Genomic DNA, 17,633 nt, shown 5'->3' with positions numbered 1-17,633 from the left:
AGAAACTGAATTCATACCTGTTACCCAATCAAATTGGCACTGATTGTAGTGTCCAGTTATAAATTTGGAGGCTAATGAAAATATCCATCATAAAAACATTGCCCAAAGAACCATGTTTCAGGATACATTGTTACCTGTCAAGATCTGTCCTTAGTATTATAAATGAGAGAAATAATTGAATACTTTTATAGCTATGCAAAATATCTCTTAATATGGCCTTTCCATTTTGACTTGCTATATATAGCTTCAGCAGAAGAGCTAGTCTGTTGTACCCAGATCTATTGTGTGATCTTATTTTGTTGTTCTGCCTCTTCACTTATAAAACCTCTAAAATACTGGGTTCCCTTACCTTGTGAACTCTGCATCTAGAGTTTATAGTACTTCAGCTATAGAAATTTTTTTGTTTGTTTGTTATTCTGTGAACCCACCAGATAATGTTGTTGCCAGTTTGACTTTCATATGTCTTGATAACTGTGGCTTTTTTGATAATTTCCCCCAATACATCCAGCATTTAAATGTTGCAGTCATGTTGGCATCACAAAGCTATTAATCTAGTCATTAAAAAGTGCCTGCTTTGTAACTAAAATTAAATGGCAATTTTCACCCTTCTTAAGTTGCTTTGGGTTTGGGGAGGATTTTTTTATTTATTTGTTTTAGTTATTGGGATTTTATAAAAATAAGTATTTGGTTTTGGTTATTTTTTGTTGGTTTTTTTTTATGACCAAAATTATTCTGTTAAGCAGGCCTCAAGTCATCTTATTTATTCCCCGTGACTTCTTTCATTTCTTCTGTGTGTCTGTCTTCCTGTCTCTGCCTGCTCCTTTCTTTCTCTCTCTAACAGCCCCTTTGAACCAACTGATGCGCTGTCTTCGGAAATACCAATCCCGGACTCCCAGTCCCCTCCTACATTCTGTCCCCAGTGAAATAGTGTTTGATTTTGAGCCTGGCCCAGTGTTCAGAGGTAGTTGGGCTCTTCTTTCTTGTTTTCACACCACCCCAATCCCCCCAAAATAAATAAAATTCACAAATGCTGTTCGTGCCTCACCCTCACAGCGTGTGTTTGTAAGTGTGAGAGTTTTCAGAGGAAAAAAAAAACTCAATTTTCTGCTTGGCCTGGCTGGAATGCTCTGAATGTGCTTCTTATACATATTCACTACCACTAGCTTTCTGTATGTTGTCTGACAAACTTTTAAAAGCAAGGAAATTCTGAGCTGGTTACCATCTTGTTTTTACCTTATGGCTGTTGGTCATGATTATTTGTAAATTCATCTATGTAGGAATTAACAAGGTGTGGGCCATCAATGAATTTCTTTGATTTTAATCCATTTAAGTTGCATCTTTGTGGTGATTAATGTTTTTATTTGTATTTTAGTACTCATATGCTTTGAAAATGTAAATGAAATAAATTATCCAGGGGACACATTGGGGCCTTGAATTTTTTTGAGATTTTCTGATAATCAACAGACTATTTTATAACTAGAAACAAGGTACTATGAAGAAATAAAAGTTATTGTACAAGATTATTCTTAATGTACTTAAGAAAACTTAAATTTCTATTCTTCAATTGTGCTGTGTAATGTTAAACTGTGAAAGAAGGGGAGCAGCATGATCTCAGACTCAGAATGAGATGACATCCTATGTCATTCCTCCATATATCAAGCACTGTGGTTACATTTATTATAGTTCATTTGAGGGTACAAAATTTGTGTGGGTATCTTACTGTACTTAATTTAAAAGACACATAGTGAAACATAATATGGTATCATGGATAGAGAGCTTCTTGTTCAACAAAGGCCTGGATTTAAGTTCTGCCTCTGAAACATGCTGACTCTATGGCACTGGACAAGTTATTTAACCTCTCAATGCCCCTAAGTGACTCTTAGACTGTAAGTGGCAGAGGAGTTGCTCATTTATATTGGTAGAGAATGTTTACTCACTGGGAGTACCCCCATGCCAATGACTTCATGGGAGGCAGGTCAGCTTAATACAAGTAAAAATCAAAAGATCAACTTAGTTTAAGTCCTGACTCTTATAATAAATTATATAACTTTGACAATTACTTAATCCCTGTTTCCAGTCTTAAAAGTGAGGTTTGTTCTATCTTTGTCAGAGTTGTTCCCCAGGAAAATCTTTTAAAACAATTTATTTTCAGAGATTTTGCTAAAAGGTATTAATTACCTAGGACTATTAATTTATGCTTCAACATTAAGCTTAAGATTCTCAACCTTACAATTAATTTCCCTAGGACAACCATACCTACTCCTTGGAAAGTATACAGAATTTACTGGAAACAATTAAGGTAGTTGCTTTGAAAAGTTTAGGTCAGCTGATCATTGTTAAGCAGTTGAGCCTATTTGTTGCAGAAGTTATATATTAAAAAATAAACTGAAGCAGTCAATCTCAATCACCATTTTGTTCTTTCAGAGACTTGAGCATAAGAGATAAGATGATCAAATTCTTACACAGACTTAACCTTTAACTAGTTTTAAAGTTATTTTTACCTTTTGCACTAGGTTGAATTATAACTTTTTCTAGTAATAGTGGTAAACATGTTAAGAAGCAGTATCTCCCTCAAGCTTTATTTTGCTATATATGTTGGAGGGATTAACTTGCACTGTATTACCAAGTAATTATCCATATGACAAGTATCCTCAGATGTTTAATCTCCAAATTTAAGCCCAGGGGAATGCTGTGAGAAAATTTCAGTACTGCTCCACTTTTAAATTGGGGACTAGAGCATCCCTGGGCCAAATTCAGAAAGATTAGCTTGTACCTCAAAACTATCTTCCCCTTTCCCTATATGCTCCCATATCCCCCTCAAAAGATGAGAGTCATTCTAGTGGTTTCCTCTTGAATAAGTTTTGCAAGGTTTTGGATCTATCTCAAAGGTACCAACAGGAAGCAGAGGTAATATTTTGTAAACCAAGACAAGGCTTCCAGAATGTAGTAGTAGCACCTTGGATCCATGCTGGTGAGTCTAAGCTTTCCCTATGACTCTAATATATGAATCAGCTTTCAGAAAGAGAATATAGCTAGAATTCCTTTAACTGACAGACAAATTGCGTAGGAAGTAATTCAATAATGAAGATGTGGAACTTAAACATTGAGTTTCGATTGTTTGTAAAGGAAATTTCTTTTGTTTGGGGGGGTTGTTTTTTGTTTGTTTGTTTTTTGACCAGCAAAACTTGACTGTGAATACCATTAATTTTGTATATAGATGAAGAACTCCTCTTTGTGCTTAACTGACCCCAGGGAGCCAATAAAATTCATAATAGTATAGCTTATTATAGTATAGTGTGCTTCTTTGGGGTAAATATTTTATGTAACATTTTACATATGTAAAATACATACATTTTATGTAACATAAAAAAAATTTTTTTTAAGAAAACCTTTAGGGATAGCTCAGCCCAATATTCCCGGACCTTTTTGTGATCTGTGCTTTTTAAATTAGATTAGTTATATCACAAATAAATTTCTTCTGCCAGAGAAACAAGCATCTAACTTTTGGTTTTCATTAGTATTAGTTGGGTTTTTTCTTTTAATATAATGAAAAATTGTCCTCAGACTTTGCATCAGTATATAAGATGTACCACTACAAAGTTTGATGAAGAAAATTATATGGAGTTTATTTGGTAAGAATTCTATAAACACATTAAAACATGAATATCCCTCTTAAGACTGGAGATACTGCATCTTTAAAACAAGTCTTGAATTTCTTAAGATTTTTAAAAAGCAATATTTTTGATCCTCCTTTAATGGATGCATTTTTTAAAAAATAATTCAGGGTCAACCACAGGCTTGTCTGCCACCCCTCCTGCTTCCTTGCCTGGATCTCTAACTAATGTGAAAGCATTACAGAAATCTCCAGGACCTCAGCGTGAGAGAAAATCTTCATCATCTTCTGAAGACAGGAATAGAATGGTAAGAGCAGACAATCATCTTCCTGCTTTTCTCCTAAGTTTTTCTTTCTTTTTTTTTCTTTAGAAGCTATGTAGGAGCACCTCAGAGAGGGATGGACATTTGTTATGAATCTCATTGCATTATTATTATCCAAGTTAACACTTTTGAAACAAGTTAGATAATATAGATGTCACTGATTTTGCTTCACGCAAAAACCTAAATAATTTAAACCAACAGTAGGCATTTAATACATTATCTAAATGTCCTCATTTGGTCCTCTATTACATGTATTTTCCATTGTTCCAAAAACATCTTTGAACTGACAGTCTTTTGGTGCAGAAATTATTTCTGAAATGCTGATGATTGTTCTACTTATCTTTGACTTACCATGACTGAGACAAAGGCCTTGGTAGCTGAGGAAGGAGATCTGTTGTTTCTGATAATTTTATAACAGGGAGAAAGGAAAGGGAATAGTGTTTGTAGATGCTTATCTAAGCCTGGTTGTTTGGAAAAGAATGAATCAGACAAAGTAGATAATATAAACTGCTTAAAAGACATTTGTAATGGTGAAGGAGATATAAGGATGGTTGGTGAAATGACTTTGATAATGTTAGATTTAGATTTAAGAAATGAGTACCAACATAACTCATTTTGTACATCCCATCATCAGTTTGATATTTTATGAAGGCCTTACTACTGTAAATTGGATATTACCAGTTATGATGGAAAATAAAATTATAGTCTAAAGCCTTTCATCTCTCACTACCACATTTAGGAAAGTCTTAAGAAAAATTTCTTTGGAATGAAAAAAATCTAATTTTATGTTGAATTTTATTTTAGAAAACCCTTGGTCGACGGGACTCAAGTGATGATTGGGAGATTCCAGATGGTCAGATCACAGTTGGACAAAGGATAGGATCAGGATCATTTGGAACAGTCTATAAGGGGAAATGGCATGGTATGTAAAGCATTAGAATTAAGCTTTGTTCCTAAGTTTATAATTATTGCATGTTTTTTAAACCTTTTAATAGAAAGTGCTAAAGTAAGTATTATTTATTTTATTATTTGACATCATTCAGTGACACTCTTGAAATGTTGATTTTTTTTTTAAAAACTGTAAGTAATAAAAATGGATTTTTATAGATTCATGCTATAAGACAACATGGATGAGTCTGCCATTTTTTTTGCTTTAGCATGTCCATTGTTAACTTCATTTCTTTTTATATCTAGTAATCAACCACTCTTGAAAATGGCTTTGGAGTAGGTGGCCCAATGGATAGAGAGCCAGACCTGGAGAGGGGAGGTTTTGGGTTCAAATATGGCCTCAGACACTTCCTAGCTATGTGTCCCTGGGCAAGTCATCTAGCAGTCTAGCACTTACCACCCTTCTACCTTGGAACTGATATTTCATATCAATTCTAAAACAGAAGTAAGGTTTTTTGTTTGTTTTAAAGAAAGAAAATTACTTTGGAATGTACTGAAAAAACTGAATTCCCAATCATTTAAACAGTATAAGATCTTAACTATCTTATGGATAGGTTTTTCCTCAGAAAATAAGAAAACTTAAGAAGCTAAGACATAATTTATAAGTAGATTTTCTAGTGATATAGACTTGATAGTGACTAGTGAAAATACCTACCCATACTTCTCTTTTAAAAAATGCTTTTCTCATGGAATGATAATTATCTTCTAGGTGATGTAGCTGTGAAAATGTTGAATGTGACAGCACCCACACCTCAGCAGTTACAGGCCTTCAAAAATGAAGTAGGAGTGCTCAGGTGAGCATTGTGTGAATTGTCTTCCAGAGAATTAAGATGCTCATTAAGATGCATTTCCCAATTATTTATTAGCTTTGCCATATTCCTGTGTCCCAGAGCCTGGAAGTCCTACAGCCTCAGTACTGAGCCCTCTTCTCTTTTCTCAATGTACTTTATTCTTTGGCATTCATATAAACTGATTTATCATCTCTACGAATATGTCTCCTCCCAGTTCTATAGGTTCAACCTTAATTATCTTTCTTCTGTACCCCAGTTCTACATAGCATCTGGTTTTGAGGCATCTCTACCTGAATGGATGTTCTTAGGCATCCCAAACTCAGGTTGTCCCCAGCTAAACTTATCATTCTTCTTCCCCTCCCCCAGGCCTATTCATTCTTATTCCACCCTTAAATATTTCTCTTGAAGCCTACATCATCCCCATCACCCCCCCATCACCTAAATTTTCAGACGTTTTTGTTCCTACTGTACTCTACTACATTCAGTTACATTTCAGTCTCATCAAGTTTGCCCCCACATCTCCCTTTCATCCCTTTCTCCATTCAGATAATTAGTTAACCAGTTTGATCATGTACTTCTCATCCCTCCTCTGAACTATTGTAGTATTCTCATCATCATTCCTCCCATGCTACCAGTCTTTGCCTTCTTTAGTCCCTTCTTCACAGATATACTTATTAATGCAGTGTGACACTTTAGGCTCAAATGTACTTCATTTCAGTTTGCTTCTTAAGTATCTTCTGTATGCCAGGCCCTGTGCTTTGGACACATAGAGAATGAGACTGTCATTCTCTAGGAACTAACATATAATAAACTAGAGTGGAAGCCATGACATGTACACAAAAATGTAATCCCAAGGCATATGGAGAAAATACAAAGAAATTGCAGTGGAGGCAGAAGAGTCCCAACAACTAGGGAATTAGGAAAGACCTTTGGAAATCATTGTCACTTGAACTAAGCCCTGAAGGGAGTAAGAAATTCAGGAAATGGAAGTGACAGGAGGTGCCAAGGAATGGAAGGACTGTCGTGAACAGGCAACAGTAGTGGGACCCATTTGGATAGACTCTAGGGTGTATGAAATAGACTCCTGCTTGATCAGTATGGAAAGACAGACTGGAGCCAGATCGGGTAAGGCTTTAAATGCCAGACAGAGATGTTGTGTTTTATTCTGGAGGCAGTGGAAAGCAATTAATGCTCTTGGACAAGACCATGATGTGGTCAAACCTGCAAGTCTAGTTTGTGAGAGAGGTTTAAATAAAGGATGTAGTCCTTGCTACATACCAGACACCATGCTAAGTTGTATGAAGGAAATAAAGGCAAAAACAGTCTCTCCCCTAAAGAAGCTTACATTCTAATAGGGGAAGCTGCTTTTAAGTAGTTGGCTACATACCAAATATAGGCATAAAAGATCTATCCCAGAAAAGACAGTGTAGCATCTCTGCAGCCCAGGAAGAGCCATTTACACAAGAGGAATTTGAGCTAATCTTGAAAGGAAGCCAAGGATTCCAAGATGGAGCACACTCTAGGCAGAGGGGATAACCACTGAAAATGCACAGTTGGGAAGCAGAGTGTTTCATTTGAAGAATAGCAGGAAACTAGTGTCCCTAGATGGTAGATTGAATGGAAGGGAACAAGGTATAAGAAAACTGGAAAGATAGGAAGGGATCAGATTATGATAGGCTTGAAAAGCCAAACTAAGTATATGTTCTTTAGGAATTTAGCTGTGAAAATCAAACAAGATAGAGCAGTGTTGGCAAAGACATGGCACTCATGTAGAGGTGGCACTTGGAGGAGCTGCTCTATTCCCCCACTTCCTATTACCTGAGAACAATTTTTGAATGCCCTACCCTTCTACGCAGTAGCCCAAAGCAAGAACTTCCTCCCTCAGGTCTTTCACAGACCAGCTTGAATTTGCCCTCTGGGCACTGAAACTGGAGAAACAGTTTGCCAAGGAAGAGATAGAGGATAATAACTTGAGAGACAATATGGATAAGTTAGGGTTTTTTATAGATGTCGAAGATATGGGCATGTTTGTAGGTGGAGAAAATAAGCCAGTGGATACAGAGAATTTGAAAACTGGGGAGATTAAGAGACTGTCCAAGGAGTGAGTTCCTGGAGGAGGGGATGTGATCAAGGGCACAAGTAGTAGTGTTAGCCTTTAGGCTTCCTATTAAGTCTGGTAGCTAGGTGGTGCTGTGTATCCAACGCTGGACCAGAAATCAGAAAGATCTGAGATCAAATGAAGCTTTAGACACTTATTTTTGTGAGGTCTTGGGCAAGTCACTCAACCTTGGTCTCCCTAAGTTTCCTTTTCTTTAAAATGGGGATTAAAAATCTACTGCTCAGGGTTGTTGTGAAGATCAAGTGAGATAATGTTTGTAAAAGAGGTGGCTTAGTGGATAGAGATCCAGGCCCAGAGACAGGAAGTCCTGCATTGAAATCTAGCCTCAGATACTTCCAAGTTGTGTGACCCTGAGCAAGTCACTTAACCTCCATTGTCTCACCCTTATCACTCTATTGCCTTGTAACCACATGCACTATTGATTATAAAATGGATGATAAAGATTTTTTTAAAAAGACTTTGCAACCCCCTTAAAGTGCTATATAAATGCTTGCTATAATTGTTAGAATAAAATATAAATTCTGCTTACCATCTGAGGCCCTTTACAATCTGACTCCCGTTTACAATTTCAGCATGGAACCATAGAAAGGGAATGGGCTTTTGAATTAGGAAATCTAGGTTTGAATCTTCTCTTCTCTTCCACTTATTATCCAATAGACTTTGGGCAAGTCATTTAACCTATAAGGGTCTGAGGGGAATGAAATTTCCCTCAACTATAAATGTTTCTCCCTCCTCCCATATTACCAGAGTTCTTTGATCTTTTCTTTATCCTTGTTACTCCTAACCTTTATTCTACTTGTCACTGTTTCTGATATATCCATATCACATGCAATTGAATATAAACTTCATGAGAGCTAAAGTCTTTTAATAATTCTTTTGTAACTTTAGTATCTGTCCAGTACAGTGAATTACACATTAAAAGTGTTAAATTAATATTTCAGCGAATTGAATTGAATCAAATTCTCAATATCGCAGAAGATGGAGAAACAAAATACTATTTTTCTAGTAGATTTCATATTCAACAATTTTTCCTCCCCAAAATATCAGCAGTATGATGTGGCTACAACAAAGAGATCCAAGTGATAGGAAATTGGTCAAATATATAGTCAGCATCATTTCAAATCTGTGCATCACATTTTAAAAGGGACAGTAACAAAACAATATAGAGAGAGAAAGGCAACCAGAATTCAGAGACACATATTGTGGCCAGTGTTACTGGAAAATTTAAATGTGCTTCACCCAGCGAAAAGGATGAAAAGTATGTAATAGTTACTTGAAATAACTGGAAAAGCTTATGGAAAAGAGATAGTCCTCTTATTCTGTTTTATGCCAGAAGTTCAGCAATAACTTTGATGCACAAGTCTTTCTTGATACCCCCAGTTGTTAGTGTTCTTTCCATCAGAAACATTGTATTTGCTTTGTATGTCTTTTTACATCTCTTTGAATATGTCATTCTATCCTTCTGCCTACCCTTCACCCCAGCTCTTGGGGGAAGTAAGTAAGCTCCTCAAAGGCCAGGACTATTTTATCTTGGTAGTGATAGAATAAGACCTGGTATATAATAGGAGTTCCATAAATGCTCACTCAATTGAATTGAACCTTTCTTTTTACAGGAAAACACGACATGTTAATATCCTACTCTTTATGGGTTATTCAACAAAACCACAGCTAGCCATTGTGACACAGTGGTGTGAAGGCTCCAGTTTATATCACCATCTACATATCATTGAGACCAAATTTGAGATGATCAAACTAATAGATATTGCACGGCAAACAGCACAAGGCATGGAGTAAGTATTTCTCTTTTGAAACTCTTTGAATTAATTTGTAATAGAACTTATGTATCCTTTAAAGACCCAGACTAAAATCAGAGCTGTTTCCTTGCTTTCTATCCCTATCACTTCTAAATTTTTTATTATTCTGGGGACCCTTTGTTAAATAAAGACAAGATTTTACATGTGCTATATATTATCTGTACTGGATCCTTATTTCCTCTTAATCTATTTATCTCCCAAGTCAACTATTAACTCAACTATTAACCATTAACCTAACTTTCTCACATTCAAGGACCACTATAACCTAGCCCCAGACCACCTTTTCAGGCTTCATACAGTCATAGCTAGAGCTCCCCAAAAAAGAGCATTTCCCTCTACATGTTGTTGCCATTATAACTATAGGTTCTTTTTCTTAAGAGAAATCCATTTTCTGAACATTGGAACTAGAAAACTTAGTCTAAGGGTGGCAAATTATAAGCATTTAAGTACCTTCTTATTCATTTGTTTAAAGACTAAAAATCTGGCTAGTCTTTCTCCTAATATTATTATGCATAGAGTTTTCTTATTAGCACTGGGTTGGGATTCAGATCATCTGAATTCTAGTGTTAGCAATGCCACAGACTACCTTAGGCAAGTCACTTCATTGTACTGAGTCCAAGTTTCATTACCTATTGAATAAGAAATTGATAAAGATAATCTCTAGGTCTCTTTAATCTCTGAAGCCTTAAAATCCTATGAATTGGTTCTTATCACATATGCAAAAATAGACCTATTTCTGAATATCTCTTAATATATATTACACAAAGGTTCAGATAAATGTCAGAGTATGCCAATTAGATACCAAGTCATAGCCAATATTAAATGTGGCATTTAAACTGCTGGTTAAACTAGTTACAGAAATGACAAGACCCAGAAATTCAATTGAATTGAACAAAATATATTAAATATCCCTCCTATATGGTAGGACATCCAAATATAAAAATAGATACTGTTGACAGGGAGCTTATTTTTTAAATTAGTATTTATCAAGCTCAAACAACAAGATCAGAAATTAACATTTTAGTGGAGGGTGAAAAAGGTTCAGAAACTTTAGAGCTGGCCAAAAAGAATGGAGAGAGTGGTATATAGTCAGGAAAATATTTAGATGTCTTCTTGCCTTAAAGGGAAGGGCAGAAGTTAGAACTTTGTAACTGACAGTAATACAACTCTTAACTTGTATCTGTAAATGAGGGCATGTAAAATAAATGTTAGACAATAAAGATAGAGACCAATTCAGAGATTTAAAATGCATATTTTAAAATCTGACAAAAAATGTTGAAACCACAGTGGAAGGGAACAAGGAATTCACCAAAAAGTGAAATAAGGTAGATGTTAAGTCTTTTGTCATGTAGCCCAGTGCTATTTGTCACTCAAGTATGAATCTCAGAAAGCAACTAGAAATAATTATAAGTTTGCTAGGCACATGCTTGATTTAAATATGATGGTAAGTTACTCACTTAACAAAATTAAAAATCAGGCCTGAATGTTGATAGAGATGGGAACACTCTCCCACATTAAACAAACATTAATTATGTGCAAAGATACAGTGCTAAGTCCTTGAGTTAAAGGACAAAATGAAAAGCAAGCCCGACAAAAAGCTTGCATTTTCCTGAGAGTATACCACATTTACAATATAAGTAAGTTAATAGAAGATAATTTAAAGATGTAAAGAACACCAAAAACTAAGAAAATCAGGAAAGATTTTACCCGTAGTAGATGGCACCTAATTTGAGCCTTGAACAAAGCTAAGGATTCTACAAGTCAGGGTTCAGGATTAAGGATATTTCCTACATTCAAAAAGCCTGTGGCAAGATCAAATGCCTAATGTGTAAAGCAGGAAAAATGCCAGTATGGCTTGAGCAGTGAATATATGAATGAAAAGTAATATGAAATCGACCTGGAAGGATGGATTGAACTGAGATGAAGGTATTTTTAATGGCTCAAGTGAGGGGTTAATAGTGTTTCCTATAGACAAGAAAGAGCCACTGAAGTAAGAGAGTGAGATGATGAAATCTACTTGTGCTTTAGAAATATTATTTCAGCAGCTAAATAAAGCATAGACTAGATATCAAAGAGAATAGAAGAAGGAAATCAATTAGAAAGCTTTTTACAGTAGATTCAGAAAAGGAGACAAATGGGAGAGTCAAGTAGGAGAAGAATCCAGGAGAAAGCAATGTCAGCAAAAGTTTAGGAAGGAAAGCTATTGGCAGTAGTAAAAGCTGCAGAGTGGGAGAAAAGAATAGGAATTGAAAAAAGGTTTAGCAAGCAAGAGATTAGTAGTAACAATCAAGGGATGGTTTAGAAGTCAAATTTCAAAGGAGTTGAGATGAGGTTGTGGACACAGTGAGTACAGACAGCTTTTTCTAGGAGTTTGGCCGCTAAAAGGAGGAAAGATACAGCACAATAGCTTGAGAGAGATGTCAGGGCCAAGTAAAAACGTTTTGGGGTGAGAGATTTGAGCATATTCATATGTAGCAAGGAGGGAACTAGTATATAAGGAGAGATTGAAGATAAGAGAAGGAATGATTAAAAGGATAAGCTCCCAGAGATGTTCAAACACTAACATCAAATGCAGAAGCCAAGCAGTTGGCCTTGACCAGAAGAATTAGCTCTTCCTTTAAGAATAGAGCCAAGAAGGAGATTGTGGGAATGCTATTGAGAGGCTTTAAAGCATAAATTAGGGGAGTGCTTACAAATAACATGGTCTGTCATCTCAGTAAAAAAGAGACGATCCTCTGCTTAGACTTGGGGCGGGGGCGGGGGGGAGACACAATAAATTTTGGAACAGCTTTTGTGAGGAACTCACTTCACTAGAGAATAGCAAGAGATTACCATGCAAACATGAACCCAGTTGAATTAAAATAATTTGTAGTGGAACGGTTATACTTTTGCAGCTTCCTTCAGTGGCATTCAGCAGCATATATGAATAGGAATGGAGAAGAAAGGTGCTGGGAATATCTTAGTTTTTTAAATTAGCAAAGTATGAGTGATAGTAAGTAAGGGAGCAGTGCATTCAAGGGTAGATAATGTTGTATAACTTTGGTTGGCTCAATAACTATTAACTCTAGAGTTGTGACTTAGAAGGGAAGAAAATGAGTCTAATTTAGGGTAGATAGGTTAGAGGTGTGACATAATTGGAGGCTTTTCACTATGGGTAAAACATAAGATTAGAAGTAGTGAAGCAGATTGAGGATGGCAAGTTTGCTATGCAAGAGAAGGATTTCATAGTACTGGATAATGGTGGTCAATCACTTTGAGTATAACCTTTCTTTTGTGTGGCTAAGACAGAAACTGTGACCAACAGGATCATAGAAATTGAAGAAGTTAATGAACTAAGAAGCTCAAATATTTGATGGAGATAGATAGATAGATAGATAGATAGATAGATAGATAGATAGATAGATAGATAGATATCCAAGTGGAAACAAATTGGGGAGGGGGGGAGGAGACTATAAGCCAGATATTAAACTCCTTGAAAAAAGATAGGGAAAATAACTTGGGAGCCAGTGACTGCAACTAGGATTTGGATAGTATTGATAGAAATAGATGAAGTCAACTTCTATGGAGGAGACAGCTGAGGAAACTACTTTGGGTTTGGAAATAACATTGAAGATCAAAGAGTTTTCCTGGCCTAGTGTGTCAGGAGGCAATAAAAGAAATACTAAAAGTATTTCTGTCATGGGGAAGTTAAGTTTCTATGAATGAAAGAAGATGGACAGGGTATTGGAGATCTAAAATAAAGAGAAATGTGTTAATAATATAAGAGTTTCCAGAGGGCCTAGTCTTTTGGAAGGGAAGATCAGAATAGAGACTCATTAGGGGTAGAGCTAAGGCAAATAAGGGAGAATATTGAGGATGTGAATTTTCATCTAGGCATTTTGGCAATTCTGAATCATAGAAATGATGTATTTAGCAGCCATATGTTAGGATTGATAGCCATTGGGATGACTATGTCAGATCACTCTCAAGTACCAGGAAGAAAGAGAAATGGTTTCCATTTTCTGGATATATAAATACCTAATAAACAGCTCCCTAAGAGCCTTCTCAAGTCATATTTAGCACTGCCATAGCATGATCAGTCTCAACTCAAGTAATATGGGTTTGGAGACATTTGAGTTACTACTAGAAGCTAGGTATAGGCATATTTCCTGTCCTGTTTCCCAGCTTTCATTGTGGCTAGCAGCCATCCTCTAGAAATAGAAGGCTTGAAATAGAAATACTTTTTAGAATGAGGTAGCAAGATCTGTTTACACTTTGAGGTCTGCTTGAGAGTTCTAAGGGTAAAACTAAAACCCATTGACCTATCCTGGCTCTCCAAAACTTTCCTTTGCCCCATTATGTGCTTTCATTTGTTATGTTCAAGTTCAATTCATTCAACAATTCTTAAGTCATTGCACAAAATATTCTACTAAGGGCCAAGAAAGGTACCAGGATAATTGATGTCTTTACTCTCATGGAATCTACATAATCCTGACCCATAACCAGCATTTAGTGTTTTCTCCTCTCCTCATTAGTAATAGCTAATTAATCTACCCCCTCTATGCTGTAGAATTGTGAGCTTTGTATTTCTGATCTATATTGATAGTATATGTAAAGAGATGTTAATATAAAGTGGTTAGATATCATCAAAGTGGATCATCAAAGCTGGCCTCACCCTCAGAAAGCTCAGGGTCAGGTTCCACATCTTTGAATTATTTGACTGTGTGGCCCTTGATAAGTCACTTAATTAATTTCTTAGTCCCTCAGGCAATTCTCCAAGGCTAAGCAAATATCTGTCAGTATTGGTAAAGGGAGTTTCCTCACTAAGAGGTGCCAGACTTGGAAGTTAGGAAGATCTAAGTATAAATCCTGCCTCAGATATTGCCTAACAGGTCAATTCACCTTTCCTCTGTCTGTGAGGCAATTAGATGGAGCAGTGGATAGAGAGCCGAAACTGAATCACCAATTATTCTACCACTTAGAAAACCTTAAGGAGTTACTATGGGGAAGAAGGGGAGGTTTGACTGTCTGAGAGTTGAAGTTCTTTGCCCCAGGATCACAGGGCAGGATGTCTCAGTTAGCATCTGAACCCAGATCTTTGTGACTCTCATGTCAGCTATTGGTCCATTCTAAAGCATTGCTTTTAAATATGAAATTTGTAACAGTTAAAATTTAGGAATATGGGGAGACTGAGGCAGGTAGAAATTAGTTTCTCTCTGCAAGGAGTATTATATTTTTTAGAGGTTTATTAAAGGTTAAAGATTAAAAAATATACAAGTAAGAAACATGTGCCTAGGCCAGAGGCCTAGACAAAATAACCTCACATCACGCAAGAGCCCGCCTGCTCCAAAACAGAAGTCCAAAAAAAGCCAAGAGACCCTCAAAAGCCTTTGAATCAACTTAAATATCTTCTCGATCTCGGCCCAGGTGAGATTACAAGGCATTCTGGGGAAGTGGAGCAAAGGCTCATGGGGATTGTAGTCCTGTATTCGAGTCTATTTTTCACAAATTAAGGACGAAAAACTCTTGCTCCTTTCTACAAAACCAAAATTGTATTATCATACAACATTAAATCCTCAAGACCATCATGTGACTTCAAAATGGACATTGATTATTCACATATGAAATCTGATCCTTGTAGTTGTGGGAGTTATTTAAGTACATTCAACCTACTATTAGAACATGTAATCTAATTAAGGAAACGATAAATATACTGAAAAGAAAATTTCTCTTTTACTATTGTTTGTGAGTAACAAATAACTGGTTGGACCATTATACTCTCTAGTTTAGAGGACAGAGAGATCCCTCCAAACTGGTGTGGTCATAGAAAGACTTGACAAGAGAAGTAGAATGTGAGAGATTTTTAAGAATAGATTAGATTTAGTTAAATGGAGAAAGGGGCCAAGGAAGGCATATTCTTAGAAGAGGGAAAAGTATAAGCAAATAAAAAAAAAAAGCACATGTTCAAAATAGACGGATCTGGCTAGAGCAAAGAATTCATGTATGAGAATCATAGAAGATTAAGCTGGAAGCTTATTTTTATAGAAAACCATATGATGTGGCTGTACTATAAAGGTACAGTGTTCTCTAATCTTAAATTACTTAATGGTAAATTTTTTATTTTGTCATATCTAAAGGCTATTATAATGTTACTTTCTATCTAAGATCATTTTGCTTCACTATTTAAGTACTATTAAATTTCAAAATCAAGGATTTCAGTCATGCTTCTCAAGTTAAAATAATTTTGGATTTTTTTTTTCAGTTATTTACATGCCAAGTCAATCATCCACAGAGACCTCAAGAGTAATAGTATCCTTTCAGAACTGTCCCTTTGGAATGTAAAAATAACTTGCCTTTTTCTGTTATAGAACTTCCTTACACTGGGTAAAAGTTTGCGTGTTAAACTTCATAATATCAAGGTGAAAAGTATTGATTGGAATTCAACCATGACTTTGACTTTGAGGAACCATTATCAGAAGAATCTACAAAGGTTCTCTAATAGCAGCTTTTTATTTTTGTTTCATCCCAAATTACTTGTAAGATGGGTCAGAGTTTCTAGGACTTTCAGATCCTTCTTGGGCTGCCCAGTAATAGCCTGCAGATATAAAATATTATATATTATATGAAGTGGAATAATAAAAAGGAAGCAAAGATATTTACTCTCTATGTTCACTCTGCACTAACCCTTATGCGTCTGTCACCTTAACTTCTCATGCCACCTAAGTGGTAGATGTTTCTGACCAAAATGGTACAAATTGTCATCCTTTCCAGCTTTGGTAGCTATTCTGGGATGGTTGTAGGCCTTCCCATAAAAGTGTCAGGATGGTTTCTCACCCACTCAGAGTTCATTCCTAGCATTCAGAATATGGGACTTAGGAATAGGTCGTGTAGTTATAAATAGAACTCAAGATTTTTAAAGCAAACTTGATAACTTTGGAAAGTGATAAAACTTTTTAAATGACATGAATAGAGTTCACAAAATTATAGAAGTTAGATTCCTTGTATCTAAAGCTTTTTATAGTGTTTGGTGGGTTTAAAATGTAGATGTTGTTCTTCTTTTACTTACTACACCTCAGATATATTTCTTCATGAAGACCTCACAGTAAAAATAGGAGATTTTGGTCTGGCTACAGTGAAATCTCGGTGGAGTGGCTCCCATCAGTTTGAACAGTTGTCTGGATCCATCTTATGGATGGTAAGAATTTAGCCTGTTCTCAGTAATTACAATTCTCAGTAATTACACAGAAGCTAATGGTAAGTTTAAGCAGGCTGCAGTGAGGTGGTGCTCCTTGTGATGAATTTGTAGGAGAGTATAATCCAAACCCCAATTTACATGGGTTAGATAAGTGTGAATGACTCACAGTTTGTTTTACTGAGGGGAATATCTATACTTATGAGATCGGAGATACAATCAGGTATTTAGGTTCCACCCTCAACACATTTTTATAAGAGGAAAATTCATCCTTTTTAGCTGAATTTTCGATCAGAAATATGTCCCTTACAATATTAGAACATAAGCCTAAAATAAGACTTTTGCCAAGGAAGAAAAATAGGTATACACTGAAAAAGCATTATTTATAATTACCATATTAAAATATCATTAAAGGGTTTGGGGGTTTTGTTTGTCTTTTCTTTATTTTGTACATTTCTTTTGACAAGAGTTTTGGGAGTAGTAGAGTCAGCACCCATGAAGGGACTCATAGTATGGGGATTCCCTTCACTTAAATTGATATTAGCAACTCCTCTGTAATTTAGAGTATTAGAAAGTTTGTCTTGGGGGCACAGAGGTTAAATCACTTAAATTACTTGCCCATGGTCAAAATTTGTATAAAAGTCCTCATTATTTTCATTGTCATTCTCTCGTTAAGAGTTCCATGTTACATTTGGACCAGTATGACAGTTTGGACCAGGTGATCAAGATACATACTATAACTAGGTGGTAGTGGTATCCTGAATGTGAGAACAATATCAAGGGGCAAAAAGCAGTATCTTGAATCCTAAAACTCCAAAGCTAAAGTTACACGATCAAAACAAATGTCACAGATT

At 35.9% G+C, this 17,633-nt stretch overlaps 1 protein-coding gene across 6 annotated transcripts in view; it reads left to right on the top strand.

Moving 5' to 3' along the window:
- The window catches only part of BRAF (B-Raf proto-oncogene, serine/threonine kinase), a 221,831-nt gene that overhangs the window by 169,892 nt on the left and 34,306 nt on the right, over positions 1-17,633 (top strand). For 3 of the 6 annotated variants that reach the window (XM_056799800.1, XM_056799797.1, XM_056799802.1), the window contains 7 exons: positions 842-961; positions 3,785-3,921; positions 4,741-4,858; positions 5,594-5,678; positions 9,408-9,584; positions 15,850-15,896; positions 16,664-16,782. In XM_056799800.1, the coding sequence (XP_056655778.1) occupies positions 842-961; positions 3,785-3,921; positions 4,741-4,858; positions 5,594-5,678; positions 9,408-9,584; positions 15,850-15,896; positions 16,664-16,782 (803 nt within the window). The remainder of the gene's footprint in view (positions 1-841; positions 962-3,784; positions 3,922-4,740; positions 4,859-5,593; positions 5,679-9,407; positions 9,585-15,849; positions 15,897-16,663; positions 16,783-17,633) is intronic. The other 3 variants (XM_056799798.1, XM_056799801.1, XM_056799803.1) reach the window with 1 other exon arrangement.

This window comes from Monodelphis domestica, chromosome 5 (assembly GCF_027887165.1).
Source record: "Monodelphis domestica isolate mMonDom1 chromosome 5, mMonDom1.pri, whole genome shotgun sequence".
In the NCBI taxonomy this organism is placed as follows: Eukaryota; Metazoa; Chordata; class Mammalia; order Didelphimorphia; family Didelphidae; genus Monodelphis; species Monodelphis domestica.
Note: the sequence above shows the minus strand (reverse complement) of the source record. Positions and strands in the feature narration are given on the sequence as shown.